The 22088-nt window shown below is 33.7% G+C and overlaps 2 protein-coding genes across 2 annotated transcripts in view; both read left to right on the top strand.

Annotated features, from left to right (window-relative positions):
- The first annotated feature begins 7964 nt into the window (after positions 1-7964).
- LOC128229683 (uncharacterized) lies at positions 7965-16628 on the top strand. The gene is made up of 6 exons (XM_052941469.1): positions 7965-8176; positions 11056-11241; positions 11634-11712; positions 14867-14892; positions 15307-15403; positions 15650-16628. The coding sequence occupies exons 2-6, from the start codon at positions 11056-11058 to the stop codon at positions 15796-15798; spliced, it is 537 nt and encodes a 178-aa protein (XP_052797429.1). The 5' UTR covers positions 7965-8176; the 3' UTR covers positions 15799-16628.
- LOC128229682 (uncharacterized) overlaps positions 8638-22088 on the top strand; it is a 54766-nt gene continuing 41315 nt past the window's right edge. Inside the window, exon 1 of the mRNA XM_052941468.1 lies at positions 8638-8727. The gene's annotated coding sequence lies outside the window, so the exon portion shown is untranslated. The remainder of the gene's footprint in view (positions 8728-22088) is intronic.

Raw genomic sequence — 22088 nt, 5'->3', positions numbered from 1 at the left:
GAGTACAGCTTTAATATGACAATGATTGAAAAAATAAAAAAAATAATTTAACTGCTATCTTATAGACGACAAATTTTCGTTTACATATGGAGACAACAAGACCATGACAAGCATCTTTTCTTCTAAATTAATCAAACCTAAGCCTGATATTGAGGCACGTGGTACTGGAAAGGGAGATTCGCCATATGAATTATAGTTGAAGCAGACTAAGCGCATGGAACGTCAGAGGGTGTGTTTTCTGTGCGCATTAATTCGTATCCCCAAGCTCATGGTGCTGACTAAGGAGATAAGCCTTTTTATTTGACTGAAAATAGATTGAAAAATAGAAACAGTTCCGGGAAAATGCCATTTACAATAGTTCATTGTGTCTCCGTTCATGGTAGGCAAGGGAAAAATTGAGATAAATGTTTACCGAATTGTCCACGTTATTTGGCCTAAATATAAGAAAAAAGATATAAAGATAAATTATTATAAATAGCTGTTTGTTAGGTGTCAACCAAAACACCATTCCTTTTTCAAACGCCTTTGTTCGCCTATATGTTCTTAACGAATGCCTCGATGCCCGGAATTCACATACATATGCTGTTGTTAGATCAAAGATGCCTTGCCAAATTAATTCCATTGAATATTATAAATTATTTTGTTGGAATGCAATGGTTTCTTCACAATTCTTACATGTTACATACATTATTGTTATTCAATATATGTTCATAACTGTTCTTAACCGAGTGCTTTTATAAGTTTGTTTTAAAGTACATGTTTACGAATTTATGTAATGGTTACTATAAACACTTTCAACTAAGTTCAGAACTATATTCGGATAACTGCTTAGTATGTGCATTGTATTTATTACTTCCGTTTGCTTAAAAGAATGCAAAATGCGTGTAAGTCGTAGTAATACATCTTTATTACATACTATGGATTATGTTAAATCTAGTTAGCGGATTGAAACTTTGTTGTTTTTCAATTATTTATGTTTCAGATTAAAGTAGAAGCATGAAATGCACTCACAAAAATATTGTTGTCATTCAAACAAAACTAGTTAATATATTAATGACCTTCAATAATTCACTATCAAGTTGTCTAACCAATATAAATATTATGATTTAATTAATTGAAATTTACGCAATTGATTATGACACTTTGATTCGAAAAGTCTAAAGTTTCTAAAATTCGAAAGTTTAAATATTGGAATTACTCATACAAAGGAACAAATGTATAGTAAATGATAGTTCAAGGAATATAGCATACGCTCTATGTATTACACGTAAAATGTATTAATCTGAAATACAAAACCCTAGAAACCAAGGGTAATAAAAGTCGCAATACCATATGATCGATGGGACGATATCGCATTACCAAGGATTATAACTTACCAATAACTTGTCTCATTACGAGCATATAGGACTCTTTACCGCACTGAATGAGATAAGATGCCATGTAAATTTTCGAATATCAGCTTTAAACCCTCAGCGACCTCGTTGAACGTACAAAAAAACATTATGTTTCTCAATGGCAAAATTGTAGTAAGTATGTGTTATTTTCATTTCAAGTAATCATAAAGGATTCAAATTTAAGGTAATTGGCTCATTTAAATGTGTTCAATGTTTATATTTACACTTAAAAGACAATCCGATGATGTTGAAGCACTATCAAAGCAATCATAAGTGGTGATTTTTGCGCCGACAATCCCTGATGTAGGAGACATGCGTTTTAAATAAAACATTGTACGCTAACGATATTGATATCGGAGCGTATCAACTTGAAATCGTTTGCCATTTGCCCACGCCTTGTGCAATATTGCTATAAAGTCAGAAACTAATCGTTTTAAGTTGTATTTGAATACCTTCTATTTCAAGTTACACGATATTCGAAAAAAACATACACAAATATGCTTAGAATAAGAGGAATCTACCGACGTGATGCCTCAAATATGTTATGATCCTTGATTGTTTTCTAAAGGTATTCTTAGATTTTACTTTACTTTGGCTAAAGATACTGAATGTTCATTTCATATTTGTTTGTATACATTCAAGATTTATCTTATCTGAAAAGGGAGCTCAATATACATGTAGTGTTTATTCGTTGACTGAATTCACCTTACGGACTACTAGTCACATTGGAAAATTCGTCGAAGGTTCAAATATTACCATTTCTACGTACTTTAATTTTAATAATAATAATAATAATAATAATAATAATAATAATAATAATAATAATAATAATAATAATAATAATAATTGACCAATCAATTTGTCTAACTTTGACTAAACCAAATATAAAGGACTAACCAGTTGTATACAATTCGCTGTAGTGTTATATAGTCACGTGACAAAGATGGACGTGTTAAATTTTCGGTGACAAATTTTATCAAGTTTTCTGGATATTTAGAGTGTGTTTCGATAGAATTTATGGATATTTATGTGGAATTATGTGCATTGGTGAACGTTCGTGCGAGTGATGGGAAAATCTAGTAGAAGCAGGGCCAATAAACGTAAAAAGGGCAGTAGTACGGACGAGGAGATAGTAAACATTAGTAAATCATACAGAATTGGAGGCCCGGCCGATGAAACAGAGGGTCAACCATTAGTAAGTGAAATTTTAAATCAGACAAACTCTGTTCTTTTTGACGATTCTTCAGTATTTAATGAGTCTGATTGTGATAATTTTGATACTTCTGAGCCTATACACTTACCTGGAGCTATGGCGAGTAAAGTTACACCTGATGTAGCTAATGCTGATATTGCAACTGTGCTGAATGTATTAGAGAAACTCCAAGTCCAAATGAATAACGTAGAAGCCAGATTAGAAACATTAACTGTACTAGAAGAGAAAGCAAATAGTTTTGATAAGGATCTCAAGAAATTATGGACCTTAGTGCACGATGCAAATAATCGATTTGACGAAAAGCTCGCAAAAACTGATGAAAAGGTTGAACAGATTGACTTTCGTCAGGCTGAAATAGCATCAAATGTTGAACAATTAGAGCAACAAAATATGAAAATGCATGAAGAATTGGTATACCTTAAGTCACAAAGTATGAGAAATAATCTCATATTCGGTGGAATAGAAGAGTCACCAAGAGAAACACCCGCTGATTCAGAGGTTGAAGTCCGTAAGTTCATGACTGAAAAGTTAAAAATAGCTAAGGAGATAGCTAACAATATGAAAATTGAAAGGGCACATCGCACTGGTACACGTACTGAGGGCGATAACCGCCATCGTAACATCATCTGCAAGTTTGCTGACTTCAAAGATCGCGAAATGGTTCGAAAACAGGGGCATCACCTCAAGAAAACGAAACTATTTGTCAGCGAACAATTTCCACCGGAAATCACCGCGAAACGAAGAGCGCTAGTCCCTAAAATGAAGGCTGCAAAGGAAGCTGGGAAACGGGCCTGGCTGGTATATGACACCTTATATATCGACGGAAAGCCGTGTAAAAGTAACTAGGAATGGTCGGAGAATGAACTGAAAATAGTTGTGTGGAACTGCAATGGACTCACTGAAAACAAATTATCAAACGAAGACTTTTTAAATATCATTGATGGAAACGGTATAGTTATTCTTTCTGAAACATGGACTAATTCTTCTTCAAATATAAACATTGATGGATATAAGTGTTTTAATTATTTTCGAAAATACAAACATAAAAATGCCAAAAGAAACTCTGGTGGTATTGTAGTTTATGTTAAAAATGAAATTTGTGGCGGTATAACAGTTGTTCGCAACCATTATGATAGTATCATTTGGTTGAAAATTGATAAGAATTTCTTTAAGCTTAAAAATGATATATATTTATGTGGATTATATTTTTGGTCTGATGACTCACCAATTAATAATATTATTGATACAAATTTATTCGATGTATTAAGTGATGACATATTTTATTTTGAATCCTTAGGTAAAATATTAATAGCCGGGGACTTTAATTGTAGAGCAGGGGATAGACCAGATTACATTTTACATGATAATATTATACGGGATTTAGACCCTGATGATTATTTAAATGATGAAGGTAGTGGACGGGCCTCACAAGATAAAATATGCAATGGGCGTGGCATTCGTCTGCTTGACTTTTGTAAGGCTACCAATATGCGCATAATGAATGGGAGATTAGGCATTGATAATAGCAATTTGGCGTATACATATTTCTGCCGTAATACATGCAGTACTATTGATTACCTTTTAGCAAGGGATATTGATTATAAATTACTCAGGAATTTCAGTGTGGGTCACTTTAATCAGTTTAGTGACCATGCACCGCTTTTATTCGATATTTTGATTCACAATAAAATTAATCCGTCGCGAAGTCATTCTAGCGGTTCAAGTTATGTACAATATAAATGGCGTGATGAAAATAAAAACTATTTTCGCAGGGATTTAATCGCGAATTTGAATAACATAAATTCTATTTTCAATATATCACGTAATCCGCTGCCCTATGAAATAGATAGATTAATTGATGAATTTTCGTCACTCGTTTTAAACACAGCGAAACCGTATTTTGGTAAACAATGCTCGGGAAATCGCAATGGTGAGAAAAAATTCGACAACGAATGGTTTAATCACGACTGCTATCTTGCTAAAATGGCATATGTTGATGCCCTTACAAATTTTAATGTGAATAAATCGGATGTTAATAGAAATATATTATGCGATAAAAAGCGGATATATAAAACGCTTATTTGCAAAACTAAGCGAGCTTACACTACGCGTAAGGCGCAAGAATTATATGATTTACGCAATAAACAACCTAAGGAGTTTTGGAGTAAATTTAGGGCAAAGACGAGTAATCCCGCTTGCGACATAGATATTGAGAATTTTAAAGACTATTTCGCTGGTTTATTTAACGATATAAAGTCGGCACAAATAGATGAGATTGATGATTTTGCGAACAATTCGGATTTTAATATCAACGATCCTACGTACGAATCTCTCAATGCTGTTATAACTCACGACGAGGTTCGGAGTGCTGTCAAATGTCTAAAAAGAAATAAGGCTGCGTGTCCTAGCGATAATATGATAAATGAATTTTTCATTGAAACTTTAGACATATTAGTTGGACATTTAACCGATTTATTTAACACTGTTCTAGATGGAGATTATTTCCCTGCATCATGGGCATCAGGATTCATCGTTCCGATACATAAAAAGGGGGACATTAATGATACTAATAATTATAGGGGCATAACTCTGGTTAGTAATTTAGGGAAAATATTTACAAGCGTACTCACTAAACGAGTTGAAACTTGGTTTGATACGAATAATATTTTGTCCGACGCCCAATTTGGATTTAGAAAGGGAAGTAGTACAGAGGATGCCATTTTTGTCTTACATAATCTTATTGAATTAGCATTGTTTAAAAAATTGCGCTTACCGTGTGCCTTTATCGATCTGAAAAAGGCCTTTGATTCCGTGTATAGGAATGCGCTATGGGTTAAACTTTTCCGTATGGGATTGGACGGGAAAATACTAAAAATTTTCAAGGCAATGTATTCAGTAGTTAAGTCGTGTGTAAAACACTGTAATTCATTTTCCGATTTCTTTGATATATCTATTGGTCTACGACAAGGCCAAAATAATTCTCCAATACTTTTTTCTCTATTTTTGGAAGATTTAGAGCTATTTTTGCAACAGGGTAGTGACTGTGGTATTGATATATATGAAATATGCATCATGCTACTTCTGTTTGCGGATGATATGGTCATTTTAGGAAATTCCGTGGAAGATTTACAAAGTAGTTTGAATCGTCTGTGCGAATATTGCAAAATATGGGGATTGGAGGTAAATACCGATAAAACTAAGGTAGTTGTATTCCGTAATAGAGGTTCCGTGCGACACAACGAACGTTGGTATTATAATAATGAACCCCTTGAAATAGTCGACAATTTTAATTATCTCGGCGTGGTTTTAAACTATACGGGATCGTTCGTCCTAAATAACCAATTTGTAGTCGGAAAGGCACTAAAAGCCATGCATATATTATTAAAGAATATAAATAAGTACGATGTTCCCCCGAAAATCTCATTACAACTGTTTGATTCTTTTGTTGGCTCCATCCTTTCATATGGTTGCCCAGTATGGGGTTTATCTAAGTCCAAAGAGGTGGAACGCATCCATCTCAAATTTTGTAAGTCTATTTTGGGGGTTAAACAAAGTAGTTGTACAGCAGCAGTATATGGGGAGTTAGGACGATACCCGTTATATATTAATAGATATGTTCAAATTATAAAATATTGGTTTAAGGCCAAAGATTCAAAAAATATTATACTTAATTCTCTTTATCGGGAATCAGTTCAACTGTGTCTTAATGGGTATAATTCCTGGGCTAACAAAATCAAGAACGTACTTGAGGAAAATGGGTTTTTAGATGTGTGGCTCCATCCCGAAAAATACGAACCAAACACCTTTATATGTCTTTTTAAGCAACGTCTTATTGACGTGTTTTTACATAAGTGGAGGGGAGATATCAACACAAGCTCTAAACTAATTCCTGTGTTCAGCCACCTGCACAATGAATTTGGAATGGCCGATTATTTAAATATGTTGTTTAACAAAACTAATAGGAAATGCTTAACTAGATTACGGATGTCATCTCATAATCTGTTTATTGAAACTAAAAGATATGGTCCTAATAGAACTCATAGAAATGAACGTTTTTGTACATTGTGTGACTTACATGAACTAGAGGATGAATTCCACTTTGTCATTAAGTGTAGTTGTTATAATGATATACGCAACCAATTTTTGAAAAGGTACTATTATTGTCGTCCAAATATGTTCAAGTTTATTGAACTAATTAACAACCAAAATAAGACAATTATTGTGAATTTGTGCAAATATTTATTGCAGGCTAATAACAGAAGGACTCTTTTAATTAATGACCGTGTATAATTAAAATATTTTTGCAGTGACTTAAAGTTTATGTTGTTTATATTGTTTAATATAGTAATTATGTTTTCTAAATGTTTTTTTCAAATGAACATTCTCCATATTGCTTTGACATCGTTCCAGATTTTGATTGTTGACCACTGTATTGTTAAATTGTATGTAATAATTATTTGTATACTTTGTGTATGACGAGATGCATGAGCATAAGTCTAAATAAAATTCTGTTCTGTTCTGTTCTGTTCTGTTATAACCAAACTTAACGCATATTCCTCAACATCCAGTTGTATAAAACAGGTTAATATTTTGGTATGGCCAAATGTTAATTAATTGGTCAATATTTATCCAATAATATTACCAACTAATTATATCATCGAAATGTGAAAAATGACCTTAAGATAATCAGTGAGTAGCTTATCAAAGTTCTATACATCTTGGTGCAGCGAAATAATTCTATAAATAGTTCAACATGTCCACCCCTTTTCGACATTTTTGTAGACTCATTTGTTGTTTGATATTCCAATTGTATATGTTTATTACGGAGCCAAAGTGGCAGAATATTTCGATCTGAAAATATCATGAATCATAGAAGGGGAATCAAACACGACCCCAATTATTTTTGAAAACTGTCACACTATCACTTAAATTCCATTCCTTTGCAAACGGAAACAGGCTATTAGAACGGTAGTAACATTGCAATAATAATAGGCAACCAGGTTACTGATACACAATTATGTTAGGTGCTGTTTCGTGATGTTACATAAAATTAAGTAGTAATAATTCAATTTGAAAACAGTATGAAAAAGAAAATATTGCCAACATAGAACGAATGATATTATCTAGGCTATGCTTAAAAAGTTAAATACGGAAAATAAGAATGCAGTTTTACTTTCTTTTTATTTGTATTCGACAAAAAAAGGAATAAGTGTAAACGTACAAGTCTATAGAGGCTGTCATACTTCTGCTGACAGGATGGGGTGTTGGATATCGATTAAAGATCGCCATGCTGTTTCGCATAATGCATCGCGACACTGCTCAGCTAGTATGGATAAGGAAACAGAAAAAAACAAGGTGCTGGGATTTTATTGAAATATCTAGTGTTCCAGTACGCGGGAGTTCTATGGAATAAATGAGTTGATTTTGTCTCGCTGTATACTTTGATAACAGTCGGTGTGAGCATCGTTTGCCTTTTGGAGTGTATATAGTTGAGGCAACATTCCAAGTGTTGGACTAAAACAAACAGTTTTGGATTAAGCTTTGATTTTTTTATAAGATTTATTAAAAGGTTTGTTCTTTTTATTTATTGGACTTAAAGCAATTGAAATGTTTTACAATAGCTTTGCGTTGTCTTTTAAGACAATTTAATTCAAGTGTGTTAAAACAATTTGTTCATAAACTAGCTTTATCTTTTCAATGCGGCAAAAATGAGAAATATTTGTTTCAGGAATATTATAAAAATTATAGACCGAAAGAAACGTCTGATCATTACAAAACAAGAAGTGAAAAGTTTACAGTACATCCTAAATTTCTAGTAGAAAGGCCAAATCGACAGGAGGGAGATCACAAAGGTTCTCCACAACATTTACATTCGGAATAGCAAAAGTAAACAAGATCAAGAAACATCTCTATCAGATGCAGGGAACTCGAAAAAATACCAGATAAGAAATGTTTACATAAAACTCCTCTGGTTCTAGGATTTCTGAATCTATAAAACAGTACGCCTTTCAGCGCTAATAAAACTGTGAAGGAACATACGCCCTTTGTTAATTCAGGAATCGAAAGAAAAGCACCGTATTGTTAATAGGAGAGTGCGTGTGGTAATTTCGGGATCGTGAGGTATAAATTAATAGGAATGCATTCATACATTGCTAATAAGATATAACTGGACCACGTACCTGTGAAACATGTATTGTGTATGGTTAGCATCAGTTACTATGAATTATCTTATTTGATGAATATATTTCTAATTATGTGTAAATCAGTCTGCAATTTGTACTTTCTAACAGAAAATAATCATGTGAGAACTATATGCACAGGTCACCCAATATTTCAACTCATTCCTTAGGCCATATTTAAAAAGAGAAATCCGATTTCACTCTGTACACTGGTCGGGATTTTCTTTTCTGAAAATAAGTATGTGTCTGTCTTTTATTGTCTCACTTGATAACAGCACCATTTGGTCTGGAATAAACACTTACTAGAGCGCTCTATAATAAGTGCAATTAAAGCTGCCTTTCCGAATCTAGATACTACCTTAAGACTTTACCAATTAAATAACGATAAGAAAAAATGATGCATAAAAAGAAAAGTAATTATGTGGGGTGGGAAAATAGGGAAGGTCAGGAATCCGAAAAAAACAACGTTTTTGTTTGTTATGGGTCATTGCAAATTTATCCATTGTAAGAATAATGCCTAATATAGCAAGTTTACGTCGCCTGAAATATTTAATTATTTGCATATAAGATTAATAACTGTAATAATTTTAGCTTTGAAAGAATTTGTCGGACAGTCTCGAGTCGACCCAAATTTCCTCAACGGACATAATACAATTGATACTAGTAATACAAAAGGAAACGATCCCTTATCATTTTAAAAGTTAAACTCAAATGGGATAACAATTGTGAATAACGTAACTTAAGCTTATGCTAGTCTATCACGTTGGCGAGATTTTGATCGAGAGTGTGGTGGGAGAGACTTGAGAACACGGAGAAAATCCAATTGTTCGACTCGCTGACCTTAGTGAAAAGATAGTGGTTTAACCACTATGCAATCCGGAACACCGGAATATTGTCAACACTACAGTGATTGGAAGAGGTCAAATAACTCATAACGCTTCGATGCTTTAAGTCTAGAGTCGCATTCGAAAGGACTTTTCATGCCCATGATTGTGATGGATCTTACTGTAGACAAGTTTCTTGCCATGCAATTTACAATGCATAAAATTCAAGTACGTAGGCCAACCATTCGAACCATTCTTCTCGAAAATAGCTAAATATTTCTTGATGTTAATCTGCATCTGTGATTGATGGGAAATTTCATTTGCAAAAGAACTGTAACAATTCCTTGTAATAACCAATGGAAGAGCGTAATGTGATTTTCATGAAACCTTATGGAGACCAGAGACCCAAAGGAAAGCAGTCACCTTGTTAACGGCATTGTGCTATGGACAAGTCGGAAAATTCATTACCATCCGATCCTCACATTATTTATTGTCGTTTAAGAGACAACATTCCATGGCCATTAAGTAAAACCTGTCTCCAAGAAAAAGATACATGTCATGGAATAGTTAAAGGAAAATCTGAGAAAGATTTACGATTTATAATTCAACTTCAGCTTTCACAGATACGTTTGCATTTCATGTGACTTTCAAATAAAAATACAGGACTCGCGCAAGTAAATCACGGTCACTTTAAAAACAATGTTGATAGCTGTGAAGTATACCACATAGCCATATAAGCAGTATTCTCATTGTTTGTTGATATTAACACTGTCTTACAACCCATATTAGTCATTTCGATTAAAAACAAGCGGTATTTACAGATCTCAAATGTAACTTCTGATACATTTTTGAAGAATACTTTTTTTATCAAAAGTTCATAAAAACTACTTGTCTTGGATTCTAGTAATTTCACTTAAGAATTCAATCTCTTAATTTATGTTGTCTCGTAGAATTGTGTCTAATTGTTTTGGTGTTTGCTTGGCCTTGATTATTGTGTATTTATAAATAGAATAGACAGAACCTTGAATAGTTTAGGCTATTGTGCTTATCCCTTAAGTGTACATTGTTTTATTATGTAAAACAGTAAAAACGATCATGCCCAGTTATATTTATGACTAACACTTTATGTTTTAGTTACAGACACAGTGATGATTAATAAAAATGTATAGTACACATTGGAAAGAAGCGTTTAAGTAAATTTGGTTAACATATCGCCATTAGTTACCCATGAAGTGTAGAACTGTAGAAGTCACTGACTAATTTTGCGTTATTCTAAACAAAGTAGAATAAATCAGATACCTGTTGCACCGTCAATACCGTTAGTTGTTACAACATACCCATATATTGCAAAGATACGTTATGTCTCATTTTCGTTACTGTTTACTTGGATGGAACAACTAACCCTAGTCCTTACCATAACCCTAACACTAGTGATACCTTTACAGATGGTAGTGGAGACAGAGAAAGTGCTGAGCGGTCCGGAGACTGGCGTCAGTGTCGCAGATAACGTCAAGTGTACATACTCACGACGTCAGACGGATAAAAGGGCCACGTACCAGGATGGAAAGGAGGTGGTACATGATAATGGGAAACCGTTTGAGCAGCAAGAAATGGTGGACAAGTTTATTCAGGTACAGCGATCGTTAAATTAGACGATTATGAACGCTTGAGCAAGTAGAAGGTTGGTGTGTCATATGGGTGTATTGTTTGAAGTTAGTTGGGGGATTCTTTGCTCTTATATTCTATTTTGTCCAGAAAAAAATCAATAGATGCAAGTAAAAAATACTATAATTGCTGCGTTAAATGACATTAAAAGAAAACTATTATAATCAAATTTTAAACTTAACGAATATTCCGTGACAAAGCTAATTATCATAAGACGATTCTGTAAACACTATTGTTTGATGAACGGACAATTAAACATGCATGGCAGAATCTTTGAAGAAATTAAATAGTAAATGCAGAGATAATGTATGACATTTTTTTGTTTTGATTTTTTTCTTTTATTTGTACTTATCAACAGGATGTGATCGAAAAAGCGAGAGCCGAATATAAACGTCAACTGAAGGGCGATTCAAAAAATGGTTCCAAACGGAGAAAAGGTAACGATAAGATTTGGTAGTGTTTTTTTTCAATTCAATCACAAACTTGGCAAAAGTAGATTTTATGATCTTCTGGTGTTAATGAAGTTATTACTTGAGGGTGTGTCTCTCAGATGCCAGGTCAAAAGCGTCATAAAGCCATACTGACAAAGCTCGCTCAAGGTGCAGTAATATTCTTCAAAGGACATAATATTCATAGCCGTTGTTGTCCATTTTGTTAAAATTATGTACGTTGCAATTTGCATAAGCAGTTTGGAATCTTTTACATATCGCGTCTGAAATGTGATCATCTTGAAGTAACAGCATCAACACAAATGTGCAAACACTCTTTAAACAGTTTATATACCACGATATGTCATGATGAATTAACTTTCCATGTTTTAGTTTTGTAAGAAACTGAAATATAAAACTTCTTAAACTTAATTTGGTTTCATATTGAATCGATGGCATATCGCACTTGAAACCAGCAGCACCCCTACAGTGCAGACGCGCTAGCCGTGTTTGAGATTTGACACGGCCGAGTTAGCAATCATTCAACATTTTAATTCAGCAATCTATTCTTGTTTAAATGTAATCTGATACAATAAATTACATATCTAAAGCTATCTACAGAAAAGAAAATCAGATTTCATTTATCATTAATTTTTTTATTATGAATTGTACATAATACTGTGAAACTTGGGTAAAATAGCAGTATAGCCGAATCTCCGATGTGAATTTCGTTATGTGACCGATGTTTCTACTTTGTTCCCATTTACTTTCGAATCCCAGTCTTTATTCCGTGTGAGCTTTTGTCTATCGGAGTTCGATCTCTGTGGCTCAGTGATTGTACTTTGGTTTAGATATATTATTGCATAAACATTTCAAGACGCAGAACACTTGATTTAAAAGTCATTGCAGTACGCATTACTATCCGTGTTTATCTAATAATTTGCAGGTGTTCACGAGTTTCATGCAAACTAAAATGTTAATTTACTTTGTCCATAACTCACGATCTATGACGACGCCATTCAAATTGGCTCTGTGGTGCGAGCGAATTTGAGTAATTTCACCAAATCTGGGTCAAACTGCAAAAGTACAGTTGGATAAATTTCGGCTAGGTAATTCTGGGGTCATTTGGATACATAAGGAGTTTTCAAGTTGCGAAAGGAAACGTAATTAGGCCATAACCTGAGACACATCACTTACAATATCTCTTAGGGAATTTCATCCATTTTCCAGTTTTGTTATTCATCTGGAAATAGAAGATGATAACATATGAAACTATGTCAATGGTTTGTCTCCTTGATTAAATCCAGAAATATGTTTTTTTTTAAATTAAAGGAAAATTTGTGTTTTAAGGACTGAATTCCCGGTTTTTTGCACGCAACGGTCATCCTTCATGAAATTGAATTGCCATTGAGAGGTTTTCCCAAATAGAGACAGGTACAGCTCAGTGGTTGTTAAGACAATCTAACCTAATTTAAAATGATCGTGTTACTTATTGACCAAGTTATCCAGCATAAAGGATCACTTTGTGCCGTCGCAGAAAAAATAATGATATATTTTGTCAAAACATTGTTACGCAGCTAATATCATAACCGATAATCTTCTTAAAGACTATAGATACAAAAATAATGACGATTCAATCTCTTTCTGGAAAAAGCATGAGTTATAACGCAAAGTCAAATCGCACTTCAAAGCCTTCGTTTCTTCTTAACTTAATTTGCAAATACTTTATATATGTAGCTTCATGTTAAGGGGTTACATTTTGATCAAATTACAGAAGTGAAAACGAAATAGAGTTTTTCATTTCCGGCACATTAGTCCAGTTCAAGCTCATCGCTAAAACCATCAAAGGGCTTAGTCAAGCCGTTTCCTCACGAATACATCAGAGACACAATTTAATGGACTTCAGGTTATTTTATTGCCAAAAGCACTTTCTCTGACCTCTTGTTAACAAATGCAAAGCAAATGATCTCACAAGCACAAGTGTACCCTCACCGCCTTCAAATTAATTGCAATTACCATTCGAATATTCAATTGAATGTCTGATTAAAAGCTCCATTATAATTTGGTGTTTGCATTTTATATGTGGGTCAACGAGAATTGAGGATGTTACAAATTTTCTGTTCATAATGATTTACGTGAAAGATTACTAGTCCTAGCTAATCGAATTAGCTTTTTTCCTCTTGTCACAATGCCCGAAGCCATAGAAAGCATCACTAAGTCACAATTTGCCTTACGAAAGTGGATGTTCTATTCAGAATATTGACAGTATTCGGAATCAATCAGTCTGAAATAATTTTAATGACATGCCATCACCGCCTTCAAATTATTTCCAATATGGGAGTAAAAAGCAATTCAAGTGATTGACCACTATTTTACGTTTTGGAGGAAAAAGTTTAATTCAGATGCAATATAACTAGTTTTTACTAGAAGCGCAATCTAAAACGAAGTAGCAATTTTAATAAAAGGTTAAGAGACCAAAATATTGATTGCATTGAGAGGTATTCTTGTTACTGACTGTCCCTACGGTTTGGACACAGACAATTTGGGAACTTGATATACAAATGAAATTCATTCAATTTGATTTACTCAAGATGGTCATTACTAGTATATAATTTAGTTATTTCACTGCTCTTGCTTTGTGATTCATTCCGTTCAATTTGGATTCGTGCGCTCACGATGCAAACTATTGAACCTTATTTACACATGGATGTATATCCGGTATTTATGAAAATTTATAAATGCCATTGCTTTTAACACTACATATTATTTATGTCCTAATTGTTGTTATCTTTAACCCTTTGAAAAAAAAGTCAAAAATTAATTGTATTTTATTGGCCCATTCCAGAAACTGTTGCGAATTAATTGGCCTTTTTCTAGAATATGTACCATAGTGTTTGGCCCTATCCATTCAGTTACATTACAATGCTTTTTTTCTGCATCGCGTTGACATCTTGTTATTGTTTCGCATATTGCATGTTTTTGTCCTTTGTGATTTATGGAAACATTTTCAGTTTACAAAATCGGTATATTATCATTGCCTTTATAACAGATTTTTCTAATTTTTCGAAAAGGGTCATTCTTGGCTATAGAGCAGACCTCTATTGCAATTATTATCTTCTATCACTAATGAAAAATTGAAAATAAACACTTGTCTTTCTTTCAGAAAAAAATAAGGACCAACCCACAAAGGTAAGATTAATTTTGTATTTCTCCCGACCAGTACAGACAATACAGAACATCTGAAAAGACCCTGAGAGTATCATTTAAGGTTAGCAGACAAAACCAGTAGTATCCAAAAGCAATAAGATGATGACATTGTTTCAAAATATGCGGATGTTATCATTTTGCATAGTCTTTGCTTTGTCAGCAGTCTGTATAATACAAATACATGCCTTACTGCGTACTGGTACCATTAATTTAAGGTATTAAAAGATGTAATTATCGCTTTACCCTCATGGAAACAATCGTGTTCATTATTCTATTAGTTCCATCGTCGCTTTAACTGGAAACTTGCTGAATCGATTGCTGCAATGTGATAGTTCGTGAACTCCAGATCAGCCCGTAATAACACCTAACACAGATGTGTTATCCTTATAATTTTAGGATAAATCGTCGAAGAATAAATCTGCCAGCAGTAAGGGTACCAAGAAGAAACACCACTACAAATATTCGGACCCTGTAGATGAGAAGGAGATTTTAGGTAAAAGTACACTAAATTTAGAGATAAAACACAAATAATTTAAATATAATAAACCTATCGACATACATCCTTTATAGTTTATATTAATATTTAAGACAGATGTTCGTTCAGTGATGATGTTTCTAATTCCAACCAATGGTAGCGGACAAACAATCATGGAATATTTTTTTTTTCTGCATAGAGATTTGCCGATATATTAAGCATGTGTGACTGCTTGACATTTACAAACTGTTCTGTTATCTACAGAGTATGAACAGGAAGAGACGCAGTTGCAATGGAACCCGAATTTTGGAGAGGAACGAAAAGAGAAAGAAGAGCCCAGACAGGAGAGTGTCTACAACCGCCTTGCCGACTCTCTCCGCAGCCTCTTCGTGTGTTGCCTTGGGAAAACTTGATTGCGAAGTTTTGGGCGGGGGGTGGGGGTATGGAGGGGATAAATGGCAGGGTAAGAGGTTGGTAAGAGTTTAATTGGGCTGTGTTGAAAGTGGTGTAAAGATAAGAAAGCGTCTATAATTGCCCTCCGTGCTCAGTCACTTCGTATTCTTATGTTAGAAAACCCTGCGCATAATATACGATTGAATTGTTTCTGAATGATAAACGAGTAGAACAAGTGTTTGTGAATTTCGTTTAGATATTATATTCGAGCATTTGATAGTACAAAAAACCCGAGTAAGTAATTGAAGTGTTATCATAATGATTTTGCAAAATAGAACGACTTATTGTGGAGATACCATAAATCATTCGTTTTTTGTTGAAAATAAACTACAAATACTTTGTCTGTAGTATTCAGCTGCCAAGTAATCGTTCGGCCTTTCACACTTTAATTCGTTGGAAAAACAACAACAACAACAAAAACACTATTGGTAATGGTGAAGATATGTTTTAAATACCACAACATAAGTTATTTACTTAGTATCATGTCAAATGTGAAGCTGTGATAAAGGGATCAACTGAACAAATGTGAGACCAAATTGGACTATTTTGTCAGTAGATCTATTACAATCACACGACATGATGGATATGAAAACAATTTCTACTTTCTCGTCATCCATAGAAATAAACATCATTAAGCCTCTCTGTGTGTGTGTGTGTGTGTGTGTGCGTGCGTGCGTGCGTGCGTGCGTGCGTGCGTGTGTGTGTGTGTATCTACTACGCCTAGTATGTTAAATGGGGTTTTCCAACATTACTTGATTTGTTTACATTTGATAAATGTGTTTGCAAAATATATTTTCAGACTATGTATATTTTGTAATAAAATGCTGAAACAACATTAAGTCAGTTCATCTGTTGTAGCCAAGTGAATGACATTGCTGCGCCTGTTCCAATTGGAACACCGTCACTTTTAAAACGTTGGTATCTCTGAGATTAACTCCTCTGCCATATTAGGGATCTGATTATTTCTGGAATAATTTTTAGAGTTTAGAGTCAAAACATAAGTGTCCTTTCGATAAAAATGAAAGGGTATTTACATATCGCCAATGAAACCTCTAAAATATTTCTGAAGAGCAAATATTCTCTTTATTTGAAAGGTCCATTAAAGAGTGTTTGGGAGCATTGCGTGGATTGTTAATCTTCCGAACGAAAATGTGTGAATGAAGCATGTTGAAAGTTGTATTAAAAACACATGGGAAAGAAACGTTCAAGTAAAGAATGTCATTGTATGCTTTCGCATGAACTTATGCGTCAAAATGAGACAGAAGAAAAAGGGGTTCCAAATGGAGAAAATGTTACGATTATAGTTTGTGGTTTATCCCAATAATTGCTCAAGCTTGGCATTCGTTCTCATAATGCACTAAATTGGCGGTAATAAGATTCCCAATCCCAATCATGCAATACAAAAACAGATATGCACATGTTCCCTGAGTAATAGAGTAAAGCAAATTACCCTCTACGAGAATTGCATATCCATATTAATCAAGAATTCGGCCGACAGTGGGTCTTTTTCGTTTTTACATTCGTATTAATTATCTTAGTAATGCCATTAATTCGCATTTTGGGACAATTAATAATGTATGCCAATAGTTCCATCTCTTAGACGGAATGTTACCAACTCCATATACCGGCCGTGGCGTGGCCTGCTAATTTAATGATTTGACATGAAAAGACATGTTCTATGACACTCTAAACTATGTGCAATACATTTTTGAATGCTCGTATGATTTGTCATCGATACTTTTAACGTCAAAATCTGTATAATATACAGCTGCTCCAACAAAATCGTAACACATTTTAATTGTCTTTATTTATGTATCGTCTTGGATAGGATGATATCGACTTCTGGTTAGAAAACTCTTGAGGTGTTATTAAAGTCAAGATATTCGAACATTAATTTCAAAACGCACATATACCAATGGTATCGATACTGGAATATCCTTATCTGTATCCCGAAATATTTCCAAATTCTGAAATGCATAAATATGCAACAGTCGCATTAAGTTCTTAAAACTCGTTTTCCATATTTATTCAGACGTGTAGCGCTGGCATTTGTGTTTCGGAATGCTTGACTTCAGCTGATTGAATGGTTAAAACAGAACGCCAACGCAATTACATTTAAATTGAAAGTTACAAATACCATTACTGTTTTTATAGACACATATAGATCGAGATGATCTAAGAAATCGTCGTAAAGGAAAAGGTGTCTCAAGAGGTGTAGAGATTTCTTTTATCTCAGTAAATATTTAGGCTCATGACTTCTCCCAATGCCAATGGATCGGTTGACAGATTCACAAACAATGATTAAGAAGAGCTCTCATAACTAAACAAATAATTAAGCAGATAAAAAACGGCCAATTTTCCATATAGTTACGAAAACAACCGCCAAAAATCCATTTTAGCATTAACTGGTTTTCTTACGAGAGTTTTTTAGATGCTTACGCATGCCATCTTGCTCACAAAAAGGCATTCGCATGGCATTTCGCACTGAACACTTACAAAGTAAACTAGTGTTGTGCCGATGATCGGTTGTAACGACAATTGAAAGGCCTACGTCTGCGACAATCGATAGTGAAATCGATTATAGAAACAAGGGACGTAACCGCTACCGACTCATTTTCTTTTTCTTGTTAATGCTAGTTCATGTTGAAATGTTAAGAAGTTACTATGTTAAGTTATTTAGTCATATTCTTATCAAGTCAGTATGTCACTATAGTACCTTATTACCAAATTTCTTTGTTATTTAACTGCTGAGGGATTGGTTCTCAACTTCTCATATTTGTGGTTTAAAAGTGTTTTTTAAAACATGTTCCCGTTTACTTTTTACAATGTAAGAATTCAGTTTTCTCAGCTTTCTAAAAGGATATGTTTTTGTAAAATATATAGAACAATCAACTGCTTGTTGTACTTGTTACTGACTGATTATTAAAAACAAATTGACATATTTCTTCGTTATTATTTTACACATGTATACAATACTAAATGTAAGACAAAAATTTGAACCTGTCATCTCATGTTCTGGAATAGTAACTTGTAAACACTAAAGGACAGTTGCACTCTAAATATTAATAATAATTTATACAAAGAAATGTACAAACACTATTGTAAGGGGACATTGGTGCTTAAAACTGGTGCATGTTCTGTATCTGCTTGCCTTATATGACCAATGATAATTAAATAATAATTAAATTGATTAACAATCGATCATTGATCGGTTTCATAAACCGATTATCGATAGTATTTTTCTGTCCGATTCCCAACACTAAAGTAAACACTTATTATATATATATACGGTAAATGTCATCTTTAGTTTCGGAGCTTGATATATTCATAGTCATTTCATTCAATTAAGATAGCTAGTGCGTAGTGTTACTTTGAAATTGCTCACTTATGAAGCAAACTCTTTCACCATTCTTAGAGAATGATGTAACCCTGCATTTAAAATATGTTTTATATACTATGACATTTATTTTTGAAAATATTGCATATTTCCTTGACCTAGACAAGTTGGGTCACTCTTTAATCCTATGTAAACGATTCAAATATGTACTTATCCTTTCAGTGCTCTGTCTTAAAATGACTGGTCCGTTCCAGAAACTTTTGCAAATTTAAAATGTAACGTTTTGTTTGGTCCCATTCAGTAAAATTTGTTACAATGCAATTTAGTGCATGTAGAGTCGTTAACAGAAGCGTCTTCATTTGTACATTACAGAAAGGATTTTAACCACTACACACGAGTTTGTTTCTTCAGCCACACAACTGCATTTGTTATTTTATGTCAAATTTGAATTTAGGAACATTTCATGAAGTAAGATGAAACTATCATGATCATATCATTTAAATTGACAAAGTTGTGCTCAAAAACCATGACCATGTTTGTTTAAAATTAGTGGCATCAATTAAACCACTGACGTCATGATCAAATATATTAATTGAAAAAATGCATATAATAATGGTATCAATATTCAAACAGACGTTTTAATGATTTTGTTATTTTTAAAATAGATTTATCATGAATGATACATCTATTGATGTTTGTTGAATCCATTTATCATTTTTTACCAATAGGGCAGTTTGAAAATGTCAGTATTGTTTTGTTCAAACAAGTCGTGGTAATGAACTCGGTTGCTTTTGAAACATGGATAATGAATCTGGTATAAGTCTGTGGAAAAATATGCGATAATTTTTTCCATTAAGAGACGAACGTTGCGAAAGTAATTTCAAGACACTAAATTGTTCATTATTTGTTGATTTTTTTTACCAACGATTATTGCATTTGTAATGACTATGTCCAAAGGTTCTCGTCGACCTATCTTCACGATGTATATTTGTTTCGGATTTTCGAACATCATTTTAGGATATATAGCAGGTGTGTACTGTTCTGATATAAACGCATTATCTAACATAAGCAACGTATTAAAATTAAACGTAGTTCTGGTAAACATACTGGTCAAACCTCGATCGTATTTCTTCAAACAAACATAGAACGTATTGTATTTGCTTCAGCTGTGAGAGTTTAAACATATCAGCATATAAGACGGTCTTTTATAGAGCTTATTTGATGATGACAATATATTACCCGGTAATTCCGAAAAATATGGACATTATCAAACGACGCAATCATCGCTATCCGCGCATGGGAACAATCATGTTCATTATTCTATTAGTTTCATCGTTGCTTTTAGCTTGAACATTGCTGAATCGATAAACTTAATGAAATATTCTTTCAATTCCGGATCAGTCCGTAATAACACCTCGAAAAGAATCCTCGGATAAAACAAGTGACAGCAGTAACAGTAAGATGAAACACCGTTACAAATATTCGGACTCTGTACTTGAAATAAGGTAAGAGGCCATTAAAACAATGGTTTAAAATGCATTTACAACATTATCTTGAATACTTTTAGTATAGTACCTCATCTTAACATAGAGTCGATAAAAACCAGAAATTAGATATCAAATGAAAACTATTTGCAAAACTGGGAAATATAAAGGTGTATATTAATAAATTTAATTGGGAAAACATTTTAGCGGAGTTGGGGCAGGACGAAGAGGGGCGGGGTAAGAGGTGAGTAAGCTTTGAGGCTGAGTAAAAAAGAGGAGTCAAGGTAAATTTTCGTCTGCATTTGTCCTTCGTCTAAAGCAACCTCGTCTGATGATGCAGGTAAACCCATTAATGAAGCAAGAGAGTTGATTCCGAAAATGAGTAACTAGCAAGATGTTAGAAGTAGCTTTAACATAAAACGCTACAACCGCCTTGGTTGCTCCGTTGTTTTTGCTTGGCCACTGCCTGTGGGCAAATGTTTGAATGGTGGAACGCTGTTAAGCTTCAATCAATAAAGAAAACATACCCTCTTTCATGTGCTTTATATTTCTTTTCGAGCGGCTAAATATTTATTTCGACGACGATAATTTGACATTTTAAACACATTACTGGCTAAATCAGTGTAACCCCTATAGTACTGATATTCCCAATCGTTTGATTTTAGTTATTTCTCACCAATTGTCATCGTGGAACTACTTTCTTTGTTTTCGATGTATTGTCATAAATGATAACTTATCATATATAAGAAACTGTTTGCTGTTTTGACGTTCCACATGAATTTCATCTGACCTAAATCCGAACAAATTAGTAAAGTGTTATACTAATGCTCTTGCATAAAATGTACATTTTTTTGTTATAGTATTCAATCATTTGTTATATTATTCAGATTGCGCCAAGTGGTTATTACAGGCACACGGTAAGGGCCCAAAATACACTGAACGAGAGAGGTAAAACGTACAAACATTGAAAACAGACCCCACATGCATCAAAGCAGCTTTATCAATAAATGATGGAAATACTGCTTAGGAAAGTTTAGTGAAACATGAGTTTATTGGGGATAATTTGAGCATAATCTTATACTTGTCTCGCCATTTATCTCAATTATACCGTCTTAATGCTGAGGCAAGGGAGCAACTAGTGCCAACTATTATTACGTATGTAAGTATAAATTGGTCGAGATAAGAACCTGAAACCTTCAGTACCCGAAGCGAGCACTCAACCGCTAGGAGGCCTTGTTTGTTTTAATTGTCATTCTGGACAGAAACTATGTTATAACTCTAGATCTATGAAGGCTCTTAAACAAGGATTGAAGCAGTAGTTTCATTTGATTTTATATGTCTATATAGTTCATAATTAACTACGGTTTCGCTTAAGCCGCTATTAAGCAAATCGTATATTAAGCGTTTCTTCTTATTTCTCCTATGATTA

The sequence above is a fragment of the Mya arenaria genome, chromosome 4 (assembly GCF_026914265.1).
Source record: "Mya arenaria isolate MELC-2E11 chromosome 4, ASM2691426v1".
Taxonomy (NCBI): Eukaryota; Metazoa; Mollusca; class Bivalvia; order Myida; family Myidae; genus Mya; species Mya arenaria.
This window is presented reverse-complemented; position numbering and strand designations above follow the sequence as displayed.